Raw genomic sequence first — 22840 nt, 5'->3', positions numbered from 1 at the left:
TGCCAAGCAACCGCGTGGTTCGAGTAACTGCGTCCACCGGCTGGAGTCCGCGGCGCATGGCGCTACAGTCACTTTTCCAGATCTGGGCGCACCGTGGACACCTCGTCAGAGATGCTGGTACGGTTTGGACGACGCTGTGGACAGGCGAAGGAAAGTACAGGTGAGCTACACTGGCCTATCCAGGGACAGGGATTGTTTCTGGACCCCCGGCATGGAGTGAGAGGCGAGGATGCCGAATGAGGGCTTCAGTTGCTTTTTGAAATGGACTCCATCAAGTCGAAAGCATCCTCAATAAGCATCTTTCGGCTCTGTGTAAAGTTAGGCCATCTTGCCCTCAGGTGAATGGGTGAAGGAGGGAAACGGGGAGTGGAAGTGGGTGGGAGAATGTTTACAGAAATAGGGGTGGAGAAAAGATAGGAAATCAGAGACCCCCCACCCCCAGCTAACCTAAAACTGCGCAGTTGCAGCTCTGAGAGTCTGGGCTTTGTTAAATTTCCAGCACGCTTAAAGTTTGTTACTCACTGATTGAATTGGAATATCTCTTGGAAATATAAGTCCCCTCTTTAGAGTCTTGGCTCTGCTGCAAACTTGCTGATTGGTCTTTACTAAAAGTCTCTGAAGGAAATATCTCCATTTCCTCCTCTCTAAAGTATATATAAGGTATCTCTGTAAGTCAAATGCTTGCATAGAGTTAAAAAAAAAATCGTGCGACATAAAGTATTGTAATTCAGATGACCTGTTATAACAATTTGATTTTGGAATATAAATAGACTTCTAAAGAACTCTATCAATTCTAGCTACGACAGTTTCTTAAGTCTGTAAATTGGCAATTAATGTAGTCATGGTGACAACTAGAACTTTGGCAGTTTGAAGTATCTTCGTGTCATTGCCCGAGCTTCTGTAGCAATAGTGCCCCCTGCACCAGATGCAGAGTGAGAGCCAGTCATTCTTCACTAGTGGATATTTATGCAGTGGAGGTTTTATGAGGTTAGCCGCGGACTTTTGCCATGTGAAAGGAAAGAAACAGTACCAATATGGCAAGTATTGGAAAAGCACAATTACTCCCACATATTCACTTTCCTGCATATGCATTTCTGCACTACCTGGTTTAGATTTACCTAATAGTTGTTAAATAATGTTTTGTGGCAACTAGCGAACAAGCTTCCATCCGAGCCTCGCTGCTAAATTTTAGTCTCCATTTTTAGGGGAAGGCTAAGTAGGAGAGGGTTTCAGAGATGTGTGCAGCTATTTGTAAAACAAATACTTTATCAAGATTTAGTGGGGTGACATCAGCCAGAATGGTGAAATAGGATCTATGCCTGAAATCCTGTCCTCCATAAAATCAACAAGAACAGTGGCAAAAATCATCAGTATCGACTTTTTCAGAACACTGGAAATTAACCAAAGGCTTGCAACAATATGTGGAGTGTTTACTAAAGAAAAACAGCTGGATTTTTGTAACAACAGCGAGGTTTTTGGCATTTTAACTTGCCATATTCCTATACTTTTCTCCTAGCCCCATGGCAGCCTAAATAACCACAGCAATCACAGTTAAAAATACTGACTTAGCAACTTGTAGAGGGGACAAACAGAATTTGACCCACTCCAAAGCCAGACAACTGTTATTATTCGACATGTCTGATAGTTCCTTGGAGAATCTCCCTCATGAGGCTTATTGTTATTTAGACTGACTTCAGACTCACCAAGTATGTTTGTCAAATGATCAGTGGCAATTTTAAGTATCACAGCTATCAGAGGCAGTGCTATAGTTTTAATGTGTCCTCTAAAAAGCATGTGTGGGAACTTAATCCCCAATGTAAAAATGTTGGGGAGTTAGGGACTAATGAGAGGTGATTAGGCCGTGAGAGCAGAGTAAAGGGATTAATGCCATTATCTAGGGAGTGGGTTCATTATAAAAGTGGGAAAGTTGGCCCTCTTCTCTCTCTCTCTCTGTGCGTGTGTGTCTGTTGCCCTCTCTTTGCCCTTTTGCCATGTAATGCCTTCCATCGTGTTATGATGAGGCATGAAGGCTGCTGCCAGATGCTGGCACCTTGATACTGGCTTTCTCAGCCTCCAGAACCATAAGCCAATAAATATCTATTCTTTATGAATTACCCGGCCTAAGGTATTCTGTTATAACAGCATGAAACAGGCAGGCAGTGATACAGTTGGCAGGCAAACAACACGCTGACCAAAAAACTTAAAAGGATCAGCTGGAAAGTGATATGTCCATAGGGGGTTTTGGAAAACTCCTGACATATTCCTGGGAATCTAGAAGGCCAAATGCATGCATAGAGGATGACTATGACTCTCTAGTAGATTGAGTCCATTACTTAATGCCCCTTAATTAATTCCTTTTCTTTTCTGCCTAAACTAGTTAGAGTAAGTTTGGCTGTTAATAATTAAGAAACTTGATTGATTAAAAGGGTAGGACCAATTTTCCAAGGAGATCTGTTATGAGTTCCACTGTGTCATTTAGGATGTTTTGAATTCATATAATGGAACACCCAACTCAATCATCTTCAAAAATAAGGACCTTTTTTTCACTTTATAACAGGAATGCCAGGCTTCAGGTTGAGTTGATTAGCAGGATAATGAGATTATCATTGCCGCAGATTCTCCTGTTGTTTCTTCTTTGCAGTAACAGCTTCTTTGCAATAATATCTTCATTCAAGGCTGGTTTCTCTTGTGATTGTAGCTGTTTATCTGTCTCTCTTTCTTCCTTATTCATACTTAGCTTGAGAGTCTTTTGGATGTCTCTCCCAGAAGAACAAGGAAGAACTTTTCTAAAAGTTGCAAGTAAACCTTTTGTCCTGTTTCTTTGCTCTTTAGAGAAATAGTGATTGACAATGGAGATACAAGTGTTCTTAAACCAATTCGGCCCACCCTGGAACTATAGTGAGTTCTCCAAATTACGTTGCTGCTGTTCAGTGGGAAGAGGTTGAATAGAGTCAGTCATAATGCCTACAACCCCAAAAGATGAACACCCACAAAGTTATCCATTTATAAACTGCCACTTTGTTAACTTTGAAAAATGCTTTTATAACAAGCTGTTGGGATAGGTATTACTAGGAGATCCCTATTTTAAAGATCAGGGTACTGAGATTCCAAAAAGTTAAATGACTTGCCCAAGTTTACACAGTAAGGAAGTGATTAAACAAGTAGTCAAATATATGCCTTCTGATTTCAAGGCCTTGTATTTTTTTTTTTTTTTTTTTTTTTTTTTTTTTTGCTTAATCATAGCTGTCCTTGGGATAACAAGAGTAAATTAAGCATTTGAAATAATTTCCAGTTATCATGCCACTATTGGAACTTCTGAGACAAATATCACTTAAACTGTTCCTGTAAGTCTTTAATAATCATTTTTTACAATTTATTAGAAATAAGAAATTCTGAAGAAGATCAAGTTCTCTATCCGCCTCTTCTGCCTAGCAAAGTAGATCTCCAGCAGGTCACCATAATTCCACACAATGAGTGGAAAAGGATTCAAGATAGCCTTGACAGGTTGACAAGAGAAGCAGCATGCCTCCGTGCAGAAAGAAAGGCAAAGAAAGAAATGCATTTGCGATCTCAAGAGGTGGTAAAACACTGGACTAATACATATGCAGTAAGTATTAACCACCCAGGAGTACACATGCACTGAAGACTTACCCTTGTTTCTTAGTACTCTTATGCTTCTTTTTATAATTTTTTTTACATGTAAAATTTCATAAAAATGCATCGAAACACACTTTCAACAGTGTTATTTAGGTATAAGTGATATACAATGAATTGGACATATTTGAAATGTACAATCCTATAATTTTGACATATGTATAAACCCCCAATACCATCATTACTATTAGGATAATGAACATGTTCTTCACCTCAAAATTTCCTCATGACCTGGTTTATTCCCTCTCCTTCCTCCCTGCTGCTCCTCTGGATCCTTAGGTAACCACTGATCTGCTTCCTATTACAGAGTTCATTCAACACAATTACTTTGAGATTCATTCATGTTGTGGGTATCAATTGTTAATTTTTATTGCTGAATAGTTTTCCATTGTATGGATATACCACAGTTTGTTTATTTGGTTAGTTTTTGATGGTTGACATCAATGAAATGTTGACATTTGAGCTGTTTCTTTCCCTTTTTGGCTATTACGAACAAAGCTGCTATGAACATTCACGTATAAGTCTATGTATGGACATATACTTCCATTTCTCTTAGTAAATATCTTTGTGTAGAATAGCCGTTTTTTATGATAGGTGTATATTTAACTTTGTAAGAAACTTCCAAACTGTTATCCAAAGTAGTTGTAATTTTGCATTCCCAATAGTAATCTTTGAGAGTACTATTTCCTCTCCATTCCCAACAACACTTGGTATACTTGGTCTTTTTAATTATAAACATTTTAATAGGTGTGAAATATCTCATTATAGTTTTAATTTGAATTTCTCTAAGTAAAAATGATGTTGAATGTCTCTTCCTGAACTTACTTTCTACCAGTATATCTTCTTTGGTGATGTATCCATTCAAATATTGTTCCCATTTTAAAATTAGTTTTATTATTGAGCTTAGATAAGTTTTAAACCATATTCCAAATACAAATACATGATTAGGTATTTGACTTGAAAATACTTTCTCCCGCTCTATATCTTGACTTTTCATTTCCTTACTGTGTCTTTTGAAAAGCAAAAGTTTTTACTTTTAGTGAAGTATGTTTTATCAGTTTTTCTTGTATATATCATTATTTTAGTGGCTTATCCAAGAAATCTTTACCTAATCTAATATCACAAAGATTTTCTCCTATGTTTTCTTTTAGAAGTTTAAAAATTTTAGATTTCACCAAATACTTCATGTTCTCACTTATAAGTGGGAGGTAAATATTGAGTACACATGGACACAAAGAAGAGAACAGTAGACACTGGCACCTTTTTTGTTTTGTTTTGTTTTGTTTTGAGATGGAGTCTTGCTCTGTTGCCCAGGCTGGAGTGCAGTGGCGTGATCTCCGCTCACTGCAAGCTCCACCTCCCAGGTTCACACCATTCTCCTGCCTCAGCCTCCTGAGTATGTGGGACTTCAGGCACCTGCCACAACACCCTGTTAATTATTTGTGGTTTTTTTTAGTAGAGATGGGTTTTCACCATGTTAGCCAGGATGGTCTTGATCTCCTGACCTCATGATCAGGATTGGCCTTCCAAAGTGCTGGGATTACATGCGTGAGCCACTGCGCCCAGTCGACACTGGCACCTGCTTAAGGATGGAGGAGGGTGGGAAGAAGATGACGATTGGATATTGTGCTGATTACCTGGGTGGCAAAATTATCTGCACACCAAATCCTCATGACATGCAATTTACCTGTGTAACAAAACTGCACATGTAACCCTTGAACCTAAAATAAAAGTCGGAAAGAAATATATATTTTTTGGTTTCCTGTACAGGTCTACGAACTATTTTAAATATATGTTTATATGCAGTGAGATATTGATTTTTTTTTGTTTTTGTGTATGAAGATCTAATTGTCCTTGCATAATTTATTGAAAATACTATTCTTTATCCACTACATTGCCTTTGCACTTTTCTTGAAAATCCACTTGCGTATAGATATTCAGGCGACATTTCTGCACTATCTATTCTGTTTTATTGCTCTATTTATCTGTGTTTACTCCAATAATACACTGTCTTGACAACTGTAGATTTAATAACAGGTCTTGAAATCAGTTCCTTTTCAAAGCTGTTTTGGCTATTCTAGGTCCTTTGTACATCCTTATGATTTTTTAAATTTAAATTTTTAATTTTTAAAAAAATTTTTTGAAACAGAGTCTCACTCTGTCACCTAGTCTGGAGTGCAGTGGCACGATCTCAGCCCACTGCAACCTCCACCTCCCGGGTTCAAGCAATTCTCCTGCCTCAGCGTCCTGAGTAGCTGGGACTACAGGCCCGCACCATCATGCCCGACTAATTTTTGTATTTTTAATAGAGACGGGGTTTCACCATGTTGGCCTGGATGGTCTCGAACTCCTGACCTCAAGTGATCTGCCAGCCTCAGCCTCCCCAAGTGCCTGGCTGTTATGAATTTTAGAATCTGCTTGTCAATTCATGTAAAAAAGCCAGCTGGAATTTTGTTTGGGATAGTGTTGAATCTCTAGATCAATTTGGAGATAATTATATTTTGACAATATTGAATCTTCTGAACCATGAACATACTCTCTCTATTTGTTTAAGGCTTAATTTCTTTTTTCTTTTCTTTTTTTTTTTTGAGATGGAGTTTTGCTCTTGTTGCCCAGGCTGGAGTGTAATGGCGAGGTCTCGGCTCACTGCAACCTCCGCCTCCCGGGTTCAAGCAATTCTCCTGGTTCAGCCTCCTGAGTAGCTGAGATTACAGGCATGCGCCACAATGCCCATCTAATTTTGTATTTTTAGTAAAGACAGGGTTTCTTCATGTTGGTCAGGCTGGTCTCGAACTCCCAACCTCAGGTGATCCGCCAACCTCGGTCTCCCAAAGTACTGGGATTACAGGCGTGAGCCACCGCGCCCAGCCTAAGTCTTAATTTCTGTCAGCAGTGTTTTATAGTGTTCAGTATATAGGTTTTATACATCTTTTGTTGGATTTATCCCTAAATATTTCGTATTTTTAATATTATGGGAAATGGTGTTTTAAAAAGTTTCAATCTGCTATTGTTAGCTTTAGAAATATAGTAAATGTGGGCCGGGCGCGGTGGCTCAAGCCTGTAATCCCAGCACTTTGGGAGGCCGAGACGGGCGGATCACGAGGTCAGGAGATCGAGACCATCCTGGCTAACACGGTGAAACCCCGTCTCTACTAAGAAATACAAAAAAAAAAACTAGCCGGGCGAGGTGGCGGGCGCCTGTAGTCCCAGCTACTCGGGAGGCTGAGGCCGGAGAATGGCGTGAACCTGGGAGGCGGAGCTTGCAGTGAGCTGAGATCCAGCCACTGCACTCCAGCCTGGGCGACAGAGCCAGACTCCGTCTCAAAAAAAAAAAAAAAAAAGAAATATAGTAAATGTTTCCTGTATTGATCTGGTATCCTGCAACATGGCTAATCTCACTTATTAGTTCTAGTCCCTTCTTGGTAGATTCCATCAGATTTCCTACATAGACAATCATGGCGTCAGAGAATAAAGACAGTTTTTTTTTTTTTTTTTTTTTTTTTTTTTTTTTGAGACGGAGTCTTGCTCTGTCGCCCAGGCTGGAGTGCAGTGGCCGGATCTCGGCTCACTGCAAGCTCTGCCTCCCGGGTTCACGCCATTCTCCTGCCTCAGCCTCCCGAGTAGCTGGGACTACAGGCACCCGCCACCTCGCCCGGCTAGTTTTTTGTATTTTGTAGTAGAGACGGGGTTTCACCGTATAAGCCAGGATAGTCTCGATCTCCTGACCTCGTGATCCGCCCGTCTCGGCCTCCCAAAGTGCTGGGATTACAGGCTTGAGCCACCGCGCCCGGCCGAATAAAGACAGTTTTAATTCTTTTTTTTTTCCCCCAATCTGAATGCCTATTTCTTTTTCTTGACTTACTGCACTGGCTAGAAGCTCCAATATAATATTGAATAAATGTAGTGAAGGTAGATATTCTTATTGCTGACTTTGGGGAAAAAGTACTCATTCTTTCACCTTTAACTGTGATGCTAAGTGTATGGTTTTTGTAGATGTCCCTAATCAAGTTGAAGTTGCCTTCTGTATCGAAATTGTTGAGTGTTTTGGTTCTTTTAAAATCAGAAATGGATGTTAGACTTTTTAAAGTACTTTTTTGATGTCTATTGAGATTATCATGAGGTTCTTATTTTCTAGTCTGTTAAAATTGTGAATTACATTGATTGATTTTTAAATATTCAACCAAGCTTTCATTACTAGGACAAAACCCCATTGGTCGGCCGGGCGCGGTGGCTCAAGCCTGTAATCCCAGCACTTTGGGAGGCCGAAACAGGCGGATCACGAGGTCAGGAGATTGAGACCATCCTGGCTAACATGGTGAAACCCCGTCTCTACTAAAAAATACAAAAAACTAGCCGGGCGTGGTGGCGGGTGCCTGTAGTCCCAGCTACTTGGGAGGCTGAGGCAGGAGAATGGCGTAAACCGGGGCGGCGGAGCTTGCAGTGAGCTGAGATCCGGCCACTGCACTCCAGCCCGGGTGACAGAGCGAGACTCTGTCTCAAAAAAAAACAAAAACAAAAACAAAACAAAACAAAACAAAAACCATTGGTCTTAATGTATTATCCTTTTGATGGATTTAATTTGCTAAAATGTTATTAATTTTTGTATCTATGTTCATGAGGGATATTGGTCCATAGTTTTCTTGAAATATCTTTATGTAGTTTGATTATCAGAGTCGTACTGTTTACTGTTATGACGCAGGATTGCGCAGAAAGCCAGAGTACTGGAAACTGTGAAGAACCAAGGCAGCTCCTCATCATTTGCCTCTGATTTGTCTATCTGCCTGCCTCTTCCTCTCTCTGGAACTGCATAGTGCTTTTGCTGTGCCCTGCTCTGTGCATCTGCTAGCCTCCCTCTACCTGAGGGTTACAGTAGCCCAGTTTAGTTCCATATGCGTGAATGGGAAACTTCTTTGAAATGGGGAGGTGTCCCCTGACTCCTTTTATTATCTTGCCTGGGGAGAAATGCTGGGAAAAGGTAATCCCTCCCTCCACCCTACTTTCCTCCATTGTTTGAGGCACTGAGAGGCAGGGTTATGTTTGTTTTATGATAGAATTATTAAAACTACAGATAGGCATAAACTCAGTCTAGAGAGTTCTCACTGTTTTTTTTTCTTTTTAACATTGCATGTTTCCTTACTTTGTTGCAGTATACATTATTTATCTTTGGGAATGGACATAGAAAACTTACAGTACCTTGCTTTAGAAACGATGGTCATAATTTATTAATTCTCTTTTTTTTCCCTCAAAAAGGGAAGAATTATATGATGACTAATATATGTAACATACGACATTCTGAAAAAGGCAAAACTATAGGGAAAGAAAACAGATCAGTGGTTGCAAGGGCCTACAGGTAGAGGGAGTGGTTGACTATAATGAGACATGATGGGATTTTTTGGGAGGATGGAACTATTTTGTAAGTGACTGTATGCATTTGTAAACTCTACACTAAAAGGGCACATGTAAATTATAATATAGAAAACCTGATTTGAAACAGGTCCCTGGTACATAAAGGGATAGGGGATGGGGATATATCCTTTTTTTTTTTTTTTTTTTTTTAATGCAGAAGTAGCACATATAATGCTTTAACTCTCCATGGGTGTTAAAGATGAATAATAAATGATGATTCTTCTTACCAGCAGCAAGACTGTCTATAAACCCATAGTAGTAAAAACTATGATATAGACACAGAGGTTGACAAAATAATAGGTCAGAAGAGAGAACCTAGAAACAAACCCACATTATATATAGGAACTTGACATATGACAAAAATGTCATTGCAAATAGGAAAGGAAAGGATGGGAATTCAACAACTGATACTGAGATAATTGGCATATGAAAGAGATTAAATTACATCTTAATAGTACAGAATACAGAAAAATGGATTTCAGCCAGACTAAATAACTAAATTTAAAGGGCAAAACACTAAAACTTTTAACATAAATAATAGAATATCTTCAGGATATCAAAGTAAATAAGGTTTTCTTAAGACATAGGAAATAGGACCAATAAGGAAAAGGAAGACCTCATATGACATGAGAAATGGAGGCCTCAGAGTTATAGAAGAACATATAAAATATACAACTATTGGTTTTTTAAAGGAGCAAAAGTGGTAAGATATATATTTATTGTGTAACTGTAGAGAGGAACTTTGGAAGTAAACAAAATAAACTAATAGCAGTTATCTTAGAATGAGAGGAGATTGCAGATGGGTTGGAAGGTGATATAGTTTGGATGTGTGTCCCCATTCAGATATCATATTGAAATGTAATTCCCAATGTTGGAGGTGGGGCCTGGTGGGAGGTGATTGGATCATGGGGGCAGATTTCTCATGAATGGTTTAGCACCATCCCCATTGGTACTATCCTCGAAATAGTGACTGTGTTCTCGTGAGATCTGGTCGTTTAAAAGTGTGTAGCACCTCCTTCCTCCTCTCTCGTTTCTCCTCTGGCCATGACATGCCTGATCCCCATTTGCCTTCCACCACGATTGTAAGTTTCCTGAGGCCTCTCCAGAAGCTGAGCAGATGCCAACATCATCCTTCCTGTACAGCCTACAGAACTGTGAGCTAATTAAATCTCTTTTCTTTATAAGTTACCCAGTCTCTGGTATTTCTTTATAGAAATGTGAGAACAGATTAATACAAAAGGAGAAGTTCATATGCCTCTATAATATTTTGGGATTTTGAACCATGTAATGTGTTATCTACCTAAAAAAGTCAGTCTAAAAAATAAGCTCATAAATGTAGCCTCATGTTTTATTTATTAATAAAATATTATAAATACAATAAAAACAATAAAAGCTCAAATTATAATATTATGTTAAATTGTAGTAAAATTAAATTGAAAAATGAAAACAAAAGATTGTGCTTGTCTTTTTACAGGGGATGAAAGAACAGAAACTTGAAGCCAAAAAAAAGCGTGATGAAGAAATAGAGGCAGAAAGACAAATTCTTGATCTGGAAGAAGAAATACATAAACAAGGAAAAAGAAAAAAGGCCATCGAAAATGCAAAGCAATGTCAATTTTACCAGACAGAAAGAGTGAAAAACTTTCATGTACTACTTGGGTTTTCTAGTATTTTTATATATATTTAACATATCTATACATAATTAGGCATCATTTTCTTAAAGTACTTTAATTTTTCTTTTGTAGTCAGGACTTCTTCTTAGTAGAGTTATGAAAGAACGTGATGCCCAGATTGAATTCCGAAAGGGTAAGATAAAATCAGATAAAAAATGGGAGGAACAATTGAAACTCAACATTGAAAAAGCTTTTAAAGAAGAACAAGAAAAAGCAGAAAAACGACACAGAGAAAGGGTGGCTCTTGCCAAAGATCATCTAAAACAGTATGTATACATAAAATACCTTTTTGTACCTTTCTCTTTTTTTTCATAATGGATGTAGCTTTTTTCTGATTATAAAAGTAATACATGCTAAAATAATTAGTCAGTAGAAAAAGTATAAAAAAGAGGTTAAAAATCACTATCACTTTCTTACCCAGAGATTGTATATTGGTGATTATTATCATAATAATGCAACATAATACACAACCATGCAATCTAGTGGCATACAAAGAAAAACATGTTTACTTCTCATGCATCTGGGGGTTGGCTGATCTAGGCTGGAATCAGGTAAGCAGCTTTTCTTCAAGCTGTAGGACTGGCTAGGTTTGTTTATTGTTGTGGAGAGGATTCTGATCCGCTTCATGTGTATACATTCTGAGGTTCAGGATGAAGCAGCCACATGGGGCAACTTTTCACATGGTATTGGCAGAGATGCAAGAGAGCGAGCCCAAGCTTGCAAGAACACAGCTAAACCCAAAGTCAGTGGACAAGGAAGTATACTTGACCTTCCATCAGTCTAAAGCAAGTCACATGGCCAACCCCAAAAACAATAATGGAACAGAGAAGTAGACTTCCATTAAAGTGAGGCAGGAAGGGGAAGGGAGTGAATCTTCTTTGAACGATAAATCTAAACTACCATAGGAAGTTACTATTATTGTTTTGGTATATAGCCATGTGCAGTTTTTTTATGAAGGATTCATCAGGCTTATTGAAATATAATTTGCATTCAGTAAAATTCACCCTTTAAAAAGTATAGCTGCATAACTACCACTCAAATCAAGATATAGAACATTTCCATCACCCCCAAAATTTCCCTCATGCCCCTTTGCTGTATAAGTTCTATCCCCTGCTGCTAGCCTCTGGAAGTCATTGATCTAGCGATAGACTTTTTTTTCCTGAACGTATATACTCACGTTTTATAAAATGACATTTGAATTAGCAATATTGCCTTATTACATGCTTTTTTCATGTACCTGCATGTCATATGTATAATTATTTATCAAAATCACATTATGTCTAAATGACACAGACATCAGTTCTCAGAATATATATATTGCCAAATTGTGTATTTTTCAATTCAGTCCTTAGTAACAAGGGAAGAAAAACCTTTGGATTTATTGTAATTTTTTTCTTTGGCAGTGTAGAGATCTAAACGTTTGTACAAGTTAGGGACAAAGCCATTGGCAGAGGGAGGCAAGTATTTGACCAGTGAATCACTTGTGTTTGAGAAATCTCTTGCTATATTGCAGCTCAGAGGTGGCAGTCAGATTTTCAGCAAGCTACCTGGCAAGTGCTAACACCTTTACAGGCTGTCTGTCCTCCTATAGCCTTTGTATCTAGGCTGTGTTTGGGCCACAGCATGTTTTTTCCTTGTAGTATTTGTCAGTAGGTTAGAGGTTCAAGCTGGTGTAGGATTTATTTTAGTTATTTCTTTGGCATATCTTCAGTGCAGTCTCAGAAATGTTCATCAAGCTCTGATGTCAGCATAAATTCCTTTACTTACTTCTCATGGTGGGCTTTGTGCTTGTGGATGGTGACCAAGTGTTACCTATCCTCACTGTACTCTCAACTGTTCTATTTTCCTTTGAGATGTCTTGAAAATTCAGTTATGTGGATAAGACTAATGGTATAGAATTTATATTGGTTGCATTGTGGGGAATTAGGAGAGGAAGGATGTTGTGATGGTTAATATTAGATATCAACTTGATTGGATTGAAGGATGCCTAGATGGCTGGTAAAGTATCATTTCTGGGTGTGTCTGCGAGAGTGTCACCAGAGGAGATAGATGTTTGAGTCAGTGGTCTGGGAGAAGAAGACCCACCCTCAATGTGGGTGGGAACCATCCAGTCAGCTGCCAGCACAGCTAGAACAAAGCAGGCAGAAGAAGGTGGGCTAATCTTGCTTGCTGAGCCTTCTGGCTTCCTCCTTTATCGGTGCCAGATGCTTCCTTCTGCTTTTCCTGCCCTTGGACGTCAGATCCCAGGTTCTTCCATCATTAGACTCTGGGACTTGCACCAGTGGCTTGCTGGGGGCTCTTGGGCCTTTGGCCACAGACTGAAGGCTGCACTGTGAACTTCCCTGGTTTTGAGGCTTTTGGACTCCGACTGAACACTACTGGTTTCTCACTTCCTCAGTTTGCAGACAGCCTATTGTGGGACTTTGCCTTGTAATAGTGTGAGCTAATTCTCCCAAATAAACTCACACATACACACACACCCTCTTGGTTCTATTTCTCTGGAGAACCCATGACTAATAGAGATGTTCAACATGTGAACCTGGGTTGCCAATTTGTTTCCAAAGTCCTACAGCTTAAATTTAATAAGAAACATTCAAGTCTGTAATTGAAAACAACATAGGAAATTATAAATCTATTATTATATATTTGTTTAAGTATATGAGTTTACAAACTTATCACCAAGCTGTATTCTGTTGAATGTTTATTCGTGTATGGGTTTTATAGAATTCAGAATGCGTGTTACTTTAAAATACTGTTAGGAATAGTGATGAACCTATAAAAAGCCTCTTTAAACCAATAGAAATGGAATAATAGCACTGGTTACCTGAGTTGGGAAGAGGAGCATGTAGCAGAAAAGAGATGCAAAGGAGAATTCCTTTCCCCTTTCTTGAATAAGAGTTTATTCAGGAGCAAAATTTCAAAATAGGCTATTTATTCATTCGTTAGGATATTCCTTCCTTCATTAATTCATACAACATTTATTGAACAACCTCCATTTGCCAGTCACTATTCTAGTCATTGAGAATACAAAGATGAATATGATACAATCTTCTTAAGAAGTTCATGGCTGGGCGTGGTGGCTCATGCCTCCCAATCCCGGCACTTTGGGAGGCCAAGGTGGGTGGATCACTTGAGGTCAGGAGTTCGAGACCAGCCTGACCAACGTGGTGAAACCCTGTCTCTACTAAAAAAATACAAAATTAGCCAGGCATGGTGGTGCACGCCTGTAATCCCAGCTAGTCAGGAGGCTGAGGCAGGAGAATTGCTTGAACCTGGGAGGTGAAGGTTGCAGTGAGCCGAGATTGTGCCATTACGCTCCAGCCTGGGCAACAAGAGCGAAACTCCATCTCAAAAAAAAAAAAAAAAAAAAAAAGTTCAGAATCTGGGAGCAGAGAGCACAGAAATGGAACAAATAATTAGAATATAATGACAAATATTATTTTGGCAAATATGTGTAGAGTGTGTGGAAGTGTGTAAAATGAGTATCTGACCCAGTCTAGAGAAGGCTTTTCAGAAGAAACTGGCTCCTGCACCTAATTGCAAAGAATAAATAGTAATAAGCCATGCTAAGAGTGGGCTGTAGAGGTATTTGAAGCACAGGTGAAGGCCCAGAGTGGGATAGAATATGGTGGATTTGGAGAACTCCAAGTAGTCAAGATGGCTGTAGTATTTTTGAAAGATAAGGTTGGAGAGATAGGCTGGGATCAGCTCATGGTGTCTTTTGTAGGTCCTGTGCCTTAAGGCCTGCCAGAATTTGGAATGACTGTCTTCTCTGGGCAAAGACCATATTTTAATTATTTTTATCACAAAGAAATGGAAATTGCAGAATACCAAAGGGCAAATCTCTTTTTGCGTGCCCTATTAATTGTATTACCAAGTGCTACCTTGTGGTGATTTAAAATATTTCCACACATTCTTTGATACTCCTTCCTTCAGAGGATGGAGCCCAATTTATTTCCCTCTTAAGTGTGGCTATACATAGTAACTCATTTCCAAGAAATAGAATGTGTCAGAAATAATGGTGTGTGACATCTAAGCTTAGGATACTAAAGGCATTGTGGCTTTCTCCTTGCCGTCTCCCATGGATTGCTCATTGGGGAATCTAACTGCCGTGGTGTAAGGATACTCAAGCAGATCAATGGAGAGGTCCATGTGGCAAGGACCTGAGGTGTCCTGACACCAAATATGTGAAAGTGGGTTCTCCAGCTTCCTTTAAGCCCTTGGATGACTACTACTTCAACTGGCATCTTGACTACAACATTAGTTGAGAACCATCCAACTAACTCACTCTCAGGTTCCTGACTCTCAGGAATGGTATGAGATAATAAGTGTTTATTGTTTTAAGCTGTTAAGTTTTAGAGTAATTAGTTATTCAGGAATAGAAAATTGAAACACATTGCACAGCTGCTGGCCCTGTGCCTGAAAGTAAAAATTTTCACATACGTTCTAAACAATCTATAAACTCCAGACCTGGGAAGCCTATGCTACTGTGGGGCTTTGACTAGTATAAGAGCCTTTGTGTGACTCATAGCCCAGTGGGTATGATGGGGATATGACAAATAAGATACCACAGTGACACCAAAATCCCAAAATAGGGGGATTTTGACCAGGAATCTTATACGTAATTATTAAAAAGAAACAACGCCATAGCTATAGACACTGTATAGGTCTTCTTTCTTCTATATATAGGTAAGCCTTTCTCTAGGAACAGACACATAGACTTTGCTTAAGAAAAAAACTCACTAATTACTGTCTGTTAAACCCATCAGCTTCACAAGCAAACAAAGAAAAAATGGTCATAGGATAGTTTGCATCACTTTTCCCTGGATAAAGATTATTTAGGGAAAGAGTAGAAAGAGAGAAGAGGGCTTAAGTGATCTCATCCATTTTGCAGATGTAAGTGCCATCCTAAATCTGATAGCTCTAGTCTAGACCATTCCTTTGAACCCCAGCTTCACATATGCAGCTGCTTCCATGGTATCTCCATTTCAATGTCTCATAGTATCTCAAACTTAAAATGTCTACACAGAATTATTGATTTCCAGTGGCATCTTTATCCAACCAGTTTTTCAAACCAGAAATCTAAGAATTCACCTTGATTCCTCATTTTTCTTTATCTTCCACGTCAGATCTCTCAGCAATTCATTTTGATTTTTTTCTCCAAAACAAATCATGAATTTAGTTTATCATATAAGATGGCAAACTTAATTGAGGAATATTGTGTGTGTTCTGACTAGTTTATCATCTAGTCCAGGCCACCCTCATATATTCCATGGGTTATTGTATTAGACTCTTAATTGGCCTCACATTAGTTATATGCCAAATTCTTCTTTACTTATCATCCAGAGATATTTTATCAAGATGAAAATTGATCATATTATTATTCTACCTTAAGCACTTCAATGGCTTTCCATTCAACTTAAAATAAAATGGAAATTTGACATTCCCTGCAAGGCTCTGTATGATCTGGCCTGCCTACTTCTCAACCTCCTCTCCTACCATTCCGTCCTCTTAGTTATGATGCCTCCGTTACACTGATCTTCCAGGGCCTGGAGCATCTACCAAACCCTTGCTTGCCTCATGTTTTCTCTACTGTCTGCAATTTTACCCGTCCGTTCTTCATCTGTGGACCTCTTACCAGCTCAGAGAGGCCTTCCCGTCTTAGAGTTCAACTTCGTTGAAAGTTATCTAAGTACCTCAATTATTACTCTTTTACTTAGTCTCTTATTTTTTAAAAAACACTACAATTTGTAATTACATTGTCTATTTATAGGCATACCTTGTTTGATTGTGCTTTGCTTTATTGTGCTTTGCAGCTATTGTGTTTTTTTTTTTACAAATTGAAGGTTTGTGGCAACCCTGCATTGAGTGAATTTATCAGCACCATTTGTTCAGCAGCATGTCACTTTATGTCTCTGTGTCTCATTTTGGTAATTCTCGCAGTATTTCAAATTCCTCAATATTACTATATCTATTATGGTGATCTGTGATCAGTGATCTTTGATGTTACTATTGTAATGTTTTGAGGTGCCATGAACTGCACCCATATAAGATGGCAAACTTAATTGAGGAATATTGTGTGTGTTCTGACTGCTCTACCAAGCACTGTTCCCCTATCTGTCTCTCTTTCCTTGGGCCTCCTTATTCCCTGAGACACAACAATATTGAAATCAGGCCAATTAATAACCTTATAATGGCCTCTAAGTGTTCAAATGAAAGGAAGAGGTGCACACCTCTCATTTGAAGTCAAAAGCTAGAAATGATTAAGCTTAGTGAGGAAGACATGTCAAAAGCCAAAACAGGCTGAAAGCTGAATCTCTTCCACCAAACAGCCAAGCTGTGAATGCAAAGGAAAAGTTCTTGAAAGAAATTAAAAGTGCTACTCTAGTGAGCACACAAATGATAAGAGAGCCAAACAGCCTTATTGCTGATATGGAGAAAATTCTAGTGGTTTGGATAGAAGCTCAAACCAGCCCTGACATTCCCTTAAGCCAAAGCCTAATCCAGAACAAAGTCCTAACTCTCTTCAAGTCTGTGATGGCTGGAGAGGTACAGACACTGCAGAAGAAAAACTTGAAGCTAGCAGAAGTTGGTTCATGAGGTTTGAGGAAAGAAGCTGCCTCCATGACATAAATGTACAAGGTGAAGCATCAAGTGCTAATGTAAAAGCTGCAGCAAGTTACCCAGAATATTTGGCTAAAATCATTGATGAAGGTGGCCACACTAAACAATAGATTTCCAGTGTAGATGAAGCAGTGTTACATTGGAAGAAAATGCCATCTAGGACTTTCATAGCTAGAAGAGAAATCAATGCCTGGCTTCAAAGCTTCAAAGGGCAGACAGACTCACTTGTTAGCAGCTAATGTAGCTGGTGACTTTAAGTTGAAGCCAATGCTCATTTACCATTCTAAAAATCCTAGGACCCTTAAGAATTATGTTAAATCTTCTCTGCCTGGGCTCTGGAAATGGAACTACAAAGCTAAGATGACATCACTTGTGTTTACAGCAAGGCTTACTGAATATTTTAAGCCCACTATTGACATCTACAGCTTTGGCCAACATGGTCAAACCCTGTCTCTACTAAAAATATAAAAATTAGCCAGGCATGGTGGTGGGCATCTGTAATCCAAACTACTCGGGAGGCTGAGGCAGGAGAATCTCTTGAACCTGGGGGGTAGAGGTTGCAGTGAGCTGAGATTATGCCATTGCACTGCAGCCTGGGCAACAAGAGTGAAACCCCATCTCAAAAAAAAGAACATTTGTGATTCATGGAAGAAGGTTAAAATATCAACATTAATAAGAGTTTGGAAGAAGTTGATTTCAGCCTTCATGGATGACTTTGAGGGGTTCCAGACTTCAGTGGAGAAAGTAACTGCAGATGTGGTATCAATAGCAAGAGAACTAGAATTAGAAGTGGAGCCTGAAGATGTGAGTGAATTGCTGCAACCTCATGATAAAACTTGAATGGATGAGAAGCTGATTCTTATGGATGAGCAAAGAAAGTGGTTTCTTGAGATGGAATCTGCTGTGGGTGAAGATGCTGTGAAAACCATTCAAATGACAGCAAAGGATTTAGGATATTATATAAACTTAGTTGATAAAGCAGCAGCAGGTTGAGAGGATTGACTCTAATTTTGAAAGAAGTCCTACTGTAGGTTAAATGCCCTCCAACAGCATTACATACTACAGATAAACCTTCTGTGAAGAGTCAATCAATATGGCAGACTTCATTGTTGTCTTATTTTTTTTTCTGTTTTCTTTTCTTTTTCCCTTTCTTTTCTTTTCTTTTCTTTTCTTTTTTTTGACAGAGTCTTGCTGTGTCGCCCAGGCTGGAGCGCAGTGGCGCAATCTCGGCTCACTGCAAGCTCCACCTCCTGGGTTCACTCCATTCTCCTGCCTCAGCCTCCCGAGTAGCTGGGACTACAGGAGCCCACCACCACACCCGGCTAATTTTTTGTATTTTTAGTAGAGATGGGGTTTCACTGTGTTGGCCAGGATGGTCTCGATCTCCTGACCTCGTGATCTGCCCCCCCTCGGCCTCCCAAAGTGCTGGGATTACAGGCGTGAGTCACTGCGCCCAGCCCATTGTTGTCTTATTTTAAATAAATTGCCACAGCCACTTCAGCCTTCAAAAACCACCACCCTGATCAGTCAGCACCCATCAACGTCAAGGCAAGACCCTCTATTAGCAGAAAGATTCTGACTTCTTGAAGGCTGAGATGGTTGTTAGCATGTTTTAGCAATGAAGTATTTTTTAATTAAGATGTATACATTTTCTAGATATGATGCTATTGTATACTTAATAGACTACAGTATAGTATAAACATAACTTTTATATGCAATGGGAAACCAAAACATTTGAATGGCTTACTTTATTGAGATATTCATTTTATTGCAGCAGTTCGGAACCAAACCCACAATATCTCTGAGGTATACCTGTACTTTGTTTGATTTTGCTTGTCTCCCTCACTAGAATGTGAGCTTCTTGAGTGAGCCATGTCTGTTTTATCATTGTAGTAGAAATTCAATAAATAGTAGGTAAATGAATGAGAGGTCTAAGGATTAGAGAAGAGTTAGGTATAATTCTTAAGTCCCTAGCATAGGTAACTGAAAAGATGGTGGTACTGTTCATCAAAATAAAGAAAAGAGACCAAAAGGGTAAGTTTAGAAGAGAAGGATGATGAATTTGGTTTTAGATATAGAGAAGGTAAAGTACCTATGTAATAGCCAGGTGATGATGCCTAATGGGTTGTCTCTATAAGACTCAAGGTAGGCTGGGCATGGTGGCTCATGCCTATCATCCTAGCAGTTTGGGAGGTCAAGCGGGGAGGATCACTTGAGCCCAGGAGTTCAAAGACCATCCTGGTTAACATAGTGAGACCCCTGTGGAGTCCTAATTGGGGAAAAGTAGTCGGGCTGGTGGGATTGAGAAAAAGCAAAACAGAAGACGCAGATAAGCTACAAGCCTGCCTTTTTTCCTGGTTCAGGACACATAGCCCTTCTGCACAAATAATTCACAATCTTCCTGTGCTCAACTACCACCAGCCACCTGCAAGTAAGCTCACTGCAACCTTGGTGTCATCAGTACTGCATAAAGCCCTCCTCAGCATACAGCATAAACACCATCCTATAAAATCTCCAGCAAGCCTTGTTTCCTCACCGCCAGCCTCTCTCTTGCAGGCTGCTTATTGCCTCACTGGCAATGTATTTTTATACTTTTTCTAATAAAGCTGCCTTTCTTTATCTACAATTGTCTTGGCAAATTCTTTTACCCCCATGCTAATACCCAGACAGCCATCCTTCCCCTCCAACAACACTCTCTCTCTCTCCCAAAAAAAAAAAAAAAAAAAGCTGGAATTAGCTGGGTGTGGTGGTACACACCTGTAGTTACAGCTTGGGAGGCTGAGGCAGAAGGATCATTTGAACCCAGGAGTTTGAGATTGCAGTGAGCTATGAGGTTGCAGTGAGCTATGATTGCAACACTACACTCCAGCCTGGATGAGAGAGTGAGACCCTGTCTCAAAAAACAATTTTTAAAAATGAAAGAATCAAACTTGTCTATTGTAATAGAAAGAGGGAGAGAGAACTCAGTTTGCATGTTTGACTACTGACTTCGTTTTTAGGCCTCACTCTCACTTCCCTTTTGGCTCTACATCTGTACAGGCTGATAAGAAGGGTCCTGGAACTCTTTTCCTCCTCTTTTGGCACCAGTACTTAATTTAAATCCCAACTGCTCAGAAACTTTTCCTCAGTCCCACCTCTTAGCCATTAATAAAGGCCCCAAACCCACTCCCTCTGCTTTGTCCAAAGCAATCAAGACCTACTTGTGCCTGCCCAGCTCTTCCCAGGAGTCCCTCATGTGAGTAATACTTTCTACCAAGTTTTCTTGGGATGTAATGTCATCAGTCTGGACATCTGAACCAAATTTTGGGTAGTAGTCTTTCCTGCTTTTACAGGAGAACTGTGCAACATCTATGTAAGCCCAAGAATCAGATCTGTGCTAGATAAGTACAGATTTGGAACCTTCAGAATGTGAATCAAGGATAGCAAGGAGCCGACTCAAGGAGAGCAAGGCGTTGACATATTCAGCTCTGATTTCCTGGTAGAGGCTGCCCAATGCATTGTTTGAGAAGGACCAAGGATCAGCAGGAAAGAGTTTTGTGTTGGTGGCTGACATCTGCTTTGGGAATGGGAGTTGGAAGTAATGATATGAATGTTATGTATTTCTTCCTTGAACTAGAGGATCTCAAATTTACTTCAGCAAGTTAACTTTGCATTAAGCCAAATTAATGGCATATGGATGACAAGTCTATTCAAACTACCCAAACTAAGGAGAAAGTCTCTTTTGACAGCGAATTAAATTTTTAATTATTGTAAATTATTGTGTAAGTCACTGGCAATATATTATATTTTAACTGACATTAGAGACGTTTTTGTTATTCTTAGAATAGGTAATTTTTTTGCTGAAATGACAAATTATCCAATGGATGCATAGTTATAATGTCAGTAATTTCCAGATTTGCTAAGAAATGCTGAAGTTGAAAAATTTTAAAGTATCTTGTTTTCCCTTAAAAGTAGCAATTTAAAAATTTCAAAAGCTTCTGTTTTTAGAATTGGATAAATCTCTTTTTATAATGTTCTTCAAATCTTTCTTTTTTTTGAGACAGAGTCTTGCTCTCACCCAGGCCAGGGTGCAGTGGCGTGATCTCAGCTCTCTGCAACCTCTGCCACCCAGGTTCAAGCGATTTCCTGCCTCAGCCTCCCAAGTAACTGGGTGTACAGGTGGGCACCACCACATCTGGCTAAATTTCTTTTTTTTTTTTTGGTAGAGATGGGGTTTCATTATGTTGGCCAGGCTGGTCTCAAACTCCTGACCTCAGGTGATCTGCCCACCTTGGCTTCCCAAAGTGCTGGGATTACAACGTGAGCCACCGCGCCCAGCCTTGGGTTTTGTTTTTTTTAGGGCAATCATAAACCTGATTTAGCATTGACCAACAGTGATCTTTTTCTTACCTCCTCCTAAAGAGAGTGACTCTGACTCTAAAGCTTATTATTCTGCACAGATGTATCAAGTAGGAATCTCCTGTCCTGAATTGGCTTAACAGTAACAAAGTAAACTTGTTGGCTCACTTAACTGTATAGTACTCCATGGCACAGGGGAAGGGAATTTTCCGTTCCCTAAAGCTGAGTGAGGGGACTTCAGTAAAAAATGTTTTCTCGATTGGGTGCATATGAAAGCAAGGTTGGCTGGGTACATTGGCTCATGCCTTTAATCCCAACACTTTGGGAGGCTGAGGCGGGAGGATTGCTTCAGGCCAGAAGTTTGAGACCAGCCTGGGCAACATAGCAAGACCCCATTTCTATAGAAGAAAAATTTTTAAAGAAAGAAAGGTTTGCCGGGCGCGGTGGCTCAAGCCTGTAATCCCAGCACTTTGGGAGGCTGAGATGGGTGGATCATGAGGTCAGGAGATCGAGACCATCCTGGCTAACACGGTGAAACCCCATCTCTACTAAAAAATACAAAAAACTAGCCCGGCGAGGTGGCGGGCGCCTATAGTCCAGCTACTTGGGAGGCTGAGGCAGGAGAATGGCGTAAACCTGGGAGGCGGAGCTTGCAGTGAGCTGAGATCCGGCCACTGCACTCCAGCCTGGGCGACAGAGCGAGACTCCATCTCAAAAAAAAAAAAAAAGAAAGGTTTATTTCTCAGTCATTCATCTATTTAGGTGGGTTGTCGACCTACCCTGTGCCTACCTTTTCAGGAAAAAAAGACAGAGAGAGAGAGAGAGGGAGGGAGGGCAGATGGAGTAGTGAGAAAGCCTGTATATTGTTGATTGGCTAACAAGGATGCATTGATTTTCCATGGGCAAGGAGACAACTTGGACTTGCGCTGTCTTGCCAGTATGCAGAGGTTTGGCTGCCAGATGAGGGGCCTTTGAGACCTGGAGTCTTTAATAAACTACTTAGAGTGGGAGCTCCTGGTAGCGATGGTGGTGGGGTTTAGGGGTGAGTTGAAGAGATGGAGCTGGAGCTAAATCACTCAGATCAGGGCTCTGCAGTGAGGAGGACCCTCAGGGATCTCTGAGGAACTCACACATAAGTTCGGAAA

At 39.8% G+C, this 22840-nt stretch overlaps 1 protein-coding gene across 2 annotated transcripts in view; it reads left to right on the top strand.

Moving 5' to 3' along the window:
- Window positions 1–3: 3 nt before the first annotated feature.
- Window positions 4–22840, top strand: part of CFAP210 (cilia and flagella associated protein 210) — a 45799-nt gene continuing 22962 nt past the window's right edge. The window contains exons 1-4 of one of the 2 annotated variants that reach the window (XM_007965302.3): window positions 4–160; window positions 3381–3607; window positions 10535–10708; window positions 10806–10999. In XM_007965302.3, coding sequence (XP_007963493.3) covers window positions 112–160; window positions 3381–3607; window positions 10535–10708; window positions 10806–10999 — 644 coding nt within the window. In that variant the 5' untranslated portion in view covers window positions 4–111. Of the gene's footprint in view, window positions 161–3380; window positions 3608–7454; window positions 10215–10534; window positions 10709–10805; window positions 11000–22840 lie in introns of those variants that run through there. The other variant, XM_073019799.1, reaches the window with a different exon arrangement.

Source organism: Chlorocebus sabaeus, chromosome 10 (genome assembly GCF_047675955.1).
Source record: "Chlorocebus sabaeus isolate Y175 chromosome 10, mChlSab1.0.hap1, whole genome shotgun sequence".
NCBI lineage: Eukaryota > Metazoa > Chordata > Mammalia > Primates > Cercopithecidae > Chlorocebus > Chlorocebus sabaeus.
The sequence above is the reverse complement of the archived record's forward strand: the minus strand, read 5'-3'. Positions and strand labels throughout refer to the sequence as shown.